The 6,094-nt window shown below is 49.7% G+C and overlaps 1 protein-coding gene across 1 annotated transcript; it reads right to left on the bottom strand.

Annotated features, from left to right (window-relative positions):
* Positions 1-909: 909 nt before the first annotated feature.
* LOC103302176 (G-protein coupled receptor-associated sorting protein 2) lies at positions 910-5,381 on the bottom strand. Its single transcript, XM_028136061.2, has 4 exons — positions 5,312-5,381; positions 4,738-4,806; positions 4,338-4,415; positions 910-4,040 (listed from the first exon to the last, which is right to left on the bottom strand). The coding sequence occupies exon 4, from the start codon at positions 3,711-3,713 to the stop codon at positions 1,245-1,247; it is 2,469 nt and encodes an 822-aa protein (XP_027991862.2). The 5' UTR covers positions 3,714-4,040; positions 4,338-4,415; positions 4,738-4,806; positions 5,312-5,381; the 3' UTR covers positions 910-1,244.
* Between the last annotated feature and the right edge of the window lie 713 nt (positions 5,382-6,094).

Here is a 6,094-nt window from a genome sequence, read left to right as displayed (position 1 = left end):
ACAAATGTATTTATTTTTAAAATCATATTAGTGGTCCGCGGGATTTGAAATTATGAATTTAGTGGTCCATGAGGTCTGAAAGGTTGGCGACTGCTGCCATAGAGGATGGTATTCTTCTCTATTTCACCAGAGGAAAAAGCATCAGTGTCATTTCATGCCAATAAATAGATCATTTTTGAAAGATGCATGGTATTTCCTTAATACTTTCTTTGGACTAGTATCACAAAGAAAATCTTACTCCTGACTCCAGTTCATTTGCTATCTTACCCATTCATTCTTGTTGTTGTTCATATATTTTTATTGATTTCAGAGAGGAAGGGAGAGGGTGAGAGATAGAAACATCAATGATCAGAATCATTGATCGGCTACCTCCTGCATGCCCCACATTGAGGATCAAGCCTGCAATGCAGGCATGTGCCCTGACCGAGAATTGAACTGTGACCTCCTGGTTCATGCGCCAATGCTCAACCACTGAGCCATGCCAGCCGGGCCCCATTCATTCTTTCCATGGCACTGAAGCTACAACTTTATTTTGAGTTATAAAATATGTAGATTTGGATACCTTAGCTTTCCAAACTGGCCTCATTTCAATGCATCCTTCAATAAACTTGTCTCACCTATTCCAGGCAGACAGGATACATCCACGTTACTAAAACTGATTTTTAAATTATATATTACCACTGGTCACTTCTTATCCTATGCTTCAGTGACCAATTTAAGGGGGTCCCTCTTCTCTGAAACATTCCTCAAGTACCACAGCCCACACAGTAAATGTCCTCCTTCCTAAACTCCAGAAATGGAATTTTCCAATGAGGGTATGCTTGTCATACTTCTAACTATTTATGTTTGTAAGTGTGTACAATGTATCTGCACCCGGATTTTAAAGTGAAGGGTCACTTCTGCCAATTTTCACACAGAACTTTATTGAAAACACAGACTCAAATAGAGAACCATATGTTTAAACAACAAACAACAGGGTAGCTCACATAGGCAACTCAGTTCATTGGAAGCTCAATACTGAAAAATACTGCAATCTGGACAGCAAGACAAATATCAACAAATATGTTTTCAGCTCTAATATTCATTTGGCATCCACAAAATGATCCAGCTCAAGCCAAGAACTGGACAAAGTTAACAACAGCATTAAAAATATAAGTTACAACACAAAACCAGACGGTGAAAACCAAAGCACTACTCAGGGCTCTTTGGGAACACAAGGCTGATGAGACAGGTGGTTAATCACATTAGTTTGGTTGTCCTCCATCAGGATCGTTTTGATTGTCTATTTGGGTTTGTAGTGCCTTAGCTAACTTCTCAAATTCGTGGAATGCAGACATAAACGGCACAGGACTGAAATCAACAATTAAGGCTACTGTTCCATTTCTCATAATAGTATTGATATTCTGAAACATTTTAATAACAATTTGAATATTTTCATGTGACTCTTGTAAGGTAAAGAGACCCACAAATACCGATAGAGCTTTGGTACTGAATAGTGTTTTTGCCACCATAGGATTTTCAGACATGTTCAACAGCATTTTCAGAACATAAAACTTCGTTGTTGCATCTCCTGTGACTAACAGGGAAAGAAACTCAGACATAAAATTGGCAACCAGTGTGTGATAGTCAGTAGTCATAGTGAGGTGTCTAAGCAGCCTTAATCCAAGAAGTTGCTCAGGGGAATCCAAGCCTTGTGCAAAGGTTTCCTCACACACTTGACATATGAATGTCTCAATCATGTTTAGATGTGGATAAGGTGGAGCCATGAGAATCATATTTTCCAAAAATTTTGTCCTAACTCGGGAGGTGGGATAATCAAGCAAGGTTTCAATAAGCGAGACAACACCTGAATCCCGAATGAAATCTCGGGTAAACTGAGAAGCACTTCTCGTACCCATTGCAATTTTATATATTTCCTGAATAAAAGGATCGCGAACCTTTTCCATTAACAGGAGGAGTTCATCAAACTCTCCAGAACCAATTTTAAGTTCACATTGTATGCAGCTGCAAGACCAACTCTCAGGCTCCGCACTTTCCCTGGTCCTAAGGTGCTCTCGAATTTCCCGGACTGACCGGTAGGAGGGTTCACACTGAAATGTGAGCTGATTGGCCTGAGGGGAAGATTCCTCATCTTCCCCTTCCGCTTTATTGGGCTTTCCCTCAAACAGTTCAATGAATGCAGAGGATGCTTCTCCAGGAATTCTAAAGGAGGTTGGGGATGGGAAGCCAATCCTATAAGGGCCAGGTTTGTAGTCAACAGTGACCTCTTCCCAGGTTCGAGGCCTGGATGCTGTATTAATTCCCTCTTCAGCTAAATCTCTGAACCTGGAACTAGCCCTGTACACAGGATTGGGATTTAGATCAAAGCAAGCCTCATCCCTATCCCAGAACCAGGACCCAAATATGGCCTCTTCTTCAGACTCCTGCCTGGTCTCCTCTCTGGCCACAGCCCCCAAACTGGACTTTTCCTCCGTCCAGAACAAGGATCCACCAATGGCCCCCTCCTCAGCCCCTGGCACGGACTCACAGATGGCTGAAGCCCCAGCCTCCACACCAGCCTCTTTCTCTGCCCAGAACCAGGACCCAATGATGACATCCTCCTCAAACTTGGGCTCATGCTTGACCCTATTACTGTTATCATCTTTCTGGGCCCTGGGCTTCAAGACAGTATTAGGCTCCTCCTTGTCTCTGGGCCTGAATCTACTAATGATCTCTTCAGGCAAAAACCAAGACTCATTATAGTACTCATCTTCAGACTCGGATTCAAAAAAGTCCTCTTTCTTTGTCCTGAGTTTGGACCTAGCATTTGCCTCGTCCCTGACTCTGGGTCTGAACAAGTTATTGGTATTTTCTCCAGGCCACAAGCAGAATGGGTTGCCAGACTCCTCCTCAGACCCAGACCAGGAATCAATATAGGGTTCTTGCTTGGATCTGGGCCTAGACCTGGGGTTAGGCTGATGTTTAGCCCGGTGCCTGGACCTGGTATTGGTCTCTTCCCTGGGCCATGATCTGACACTGGCCTCTTCTCCAGCCCAGAGAGAAGACATTGTAGAGGTCTCATCCGCTGACCAGAATCCAGATTCATTAGATGCTTCCTCTCTGGCCCTGGGCCTGGGATAGCACCAAGACCCCGTATTAGTTTCCTCCTCTGATCCAAACCAGGGTTGAATTCCTGACTGACCCTGGGAGCCAGGAAAGGTCTCAGGATCCATAGTTACCAGTTCCCTATCTACAGATAGGGCTATGGGTTTAGCAACTGATCCAGACTCAGTACTGACCAGTGGCCAGGCTGCTGCATTGGTTTGGGGCATGCCCTCCATTTGGGACATTACTTCAGCTCCAAATTCAGCCTGGGCCCAAGCCTGGGCTTCATCCTTGGGCCTTGCCCCAGGGATTGCCTTGGCCTCAGTTTTAGGACGTGCCCCACCTACTGCTCTGGCTTCAGTTTTGGGCCTTTCCCCAACCATTGCCTGTGGTTCAGTTTTGCGTCTTGCCCCAGACATTGCTTGGGACTCAGTTTTGGGCCTTGCCCCATTCATAGCCTTTGACTCAGTTTTGGGCCTTGCCCCAGGCATGGCCTGGGTCTGGTTCCTAACCTTGGGTCTGACCACCATCTGGACATCATTCTCTCTCTCAGCCCCACCCCCAACCTCTTCTCCAACCTTCTTTTCAGGCTTGGCCTGGGCACTAGGTTCAATCTCAGCCCCAGTCATAGTACCCGTTACAGAAAAGACACAGTTAAAATATCAGTAGCACAGTCTCAGCCTCTACCACAGATGTGTCACAGTTCTCTATCTTCACACTCTGATCCTTCAGTGATTCAGACGATACAGTTAGAAATAAGAGTTAGAGTCAATCACCAGTCCAGTAGTCAATAAGCCTCTTTCCCAAGACCAGCCACAGCCAATATTATAGACAGGTTGCAGAAGAGGCACAACCAAGCTGGGGGAGAATGGATGGTTCCCAGGTGGGTGCCGATCTGTTGAGGGTGGTGGTCAGCAGCAATTCCAATACCACCAGAGCTGCCACTAAAGGTGAATCTAAGGAGAGAGATCAGCATGGGGCTTTGAGTCTCTTCCAATTGTGTCACTCCAAGCGGAGACTCACACACAGAGACTGAACCTTGAATTCTTGGTGGAGCTGTTTGGCTCTTAGAAAATCTGTCACCCTCATTCCCCCAGAGCTGCCACATACTTGGCCTGCCACAAAGTAAGTGTGAGGTTGGTAGGGAAAGTATGTTGGTAATGGGGCTAAGGAGCCCCCAAACTAGACCCTAATCACTTTTGGACCTGTGTTAGTCTCAACTATCCCACCCTTTTACCCACTCCCCTACTAACCTGCTCTGATGTGGTGCAATATCCCCCTCCTTGCTCTGTTCCAGTGGTATTCAGCTTTTCAGCAGACAGCAGGCTGTCCTATGGACAAGTAAACATACAAGAGAAAATGAACTCTGAGTGCTTAGTTGACAGGCAGACACCCTGACGCCTGATGCAAACACCTCCCTTTCTATTTAAGGGTCAAATTTTTCTAATGTTTCCTGTCTCCTGGTTCTTGACCCCAGGTCTTCTCTCATTCACAGCCCACACGTACCCAAATATTTCTAAAACCTCCTGCAGGAAATGCACAGGGGAGGCTGTAGCAGTGTGTAAATCTGGCAGGGCAGGAGAGGTGGATCACAAAGACCTGCCATAATCTTACTCAGTAACTGTACCTTGCATTGTCCCTCTTTGCACCAACCTGCAGAGAACTGAGCCAATCTCTTCCTCTTTTCCTTCCTTGCAGAAAGTGACCAGCCTTAAAGCAAGCCTATGGACAGACAGACAAAAAGATAGACAGTCAGGAGACCATGGTAGCAACTGAGCACTTGATGGGAGTCCAACACCAATGATGGGAGTCCACATGTTATTTGTCTTTCAACATTTAGGGTCTTCTTGGTCAAATACTCTCGTTTTTATCAAGTCCCTCTGTTTCAGGATTCCAGATAACGACATATTTTCTTGACGTCACAGTTTTCCCATTGCTCCCTTCTCCAATTCTGAGGATTCACCACTAGGTGCACCACATCCCTTTGCCTTGCGCAGCATAAATTGGGGGAAGGGCTCCTGCATATTCTAGAAAACAGGTTGTGCAGTGGCACTTGTAATTACGAATCTGTCTCACCCTCGCCTCTGAGCCCATCTTTTTCTGCCCACTTTTGGTTGAAATAAAGGATGGAGGTTAAGAGAAGTATCTAGAAGCTGGTACACAGGGAACCCCCCCATTCGGGTATCCAGTCAATTACTGCTGTCCACCAATCCCCATCCCCACACACCTCCAGATCCAGGCTATTTTCCTGCTCCAACTTTCTCAAGCCGCTCCTCTAGAGATGCACCCTGCAGCCTGAAATCGCCAGACCTACCACGCAAACATGAGGCTTTGGCATCAACGAGGTGCCTGTGGGAAGGGAGAGCACCCAGAACGCAGGGCCCCAACAGGCCCCTTCCCACAATCAGGGCCCCGAGTAGCCATCGCCCCCGCCCCGGCGCCCCCCCCCCGGCGCCCCCGCCCCGGCGCCCCCGCCCCGGCGCCCCCGCCCCGGCGCCCCCGCCCCGGCGCCCCCGCCCCCGCCCCCGCCCCGCTCCCGCTCCCGCTCCCGCTCCCGCTCCGCCATTTCTCCCCCAGTAACCGCCCCTCAGCCCGCTCCCAGCACAGACACCTCGACGGCGGGGCGCGGGCGCCAGGAGAGCTGGCTGGGGGGCAGCCGGCGTGCTCGCCTCGGCAGACGCCCGGGGAGCCCCGCGGCCACCCTGCGCCTTGGGCCGGCCCGCGCCGCCTCCTCGCCAGGGTCCCCGGCGCTGCGCGCCTCTCGGGGACCGGCGCCGACAGCCCGGGCGGCCTCCTCCTCGCCAGGACGCCAGGGTCGGGGCGCGGGCTGCAAGCTGGTGGAGAGCGGGGGCCCCCCGCCGCCAGCCCCCACTTGCCTCACAGGCTCAGGGCCCGGGTGGTCGTCCTCCCCGCCTCTCACAGCTCCTCACTCAGATCCCCACCGCCTTCCGCGCGCCCCGAACCGCAGAGAGGCGTCCCGCCCCCGCGCCGCTGCACCAAAGCCGGCAGG

This window comes from Eptesicus fuscus, chromosome 1 (assembly GCF_027574615.1).
Source record: "Eptesicus fuscus isolate TK198812 chromosome 1, DD_ASM_mEF_20220401, whole genome shotgun sequence".
Classification (NCBI taxonomy): Eukaryota; Metazoa; Chordata; class Mammalia; order Chiroptera; family Vespertilionidae; genus Eptesicus; species Eptesicus fuscus.
Note: the sequence above shows the minus strand (reverse complement) of the source record. Positions and strands in the feature narration are given on the sequence as shown.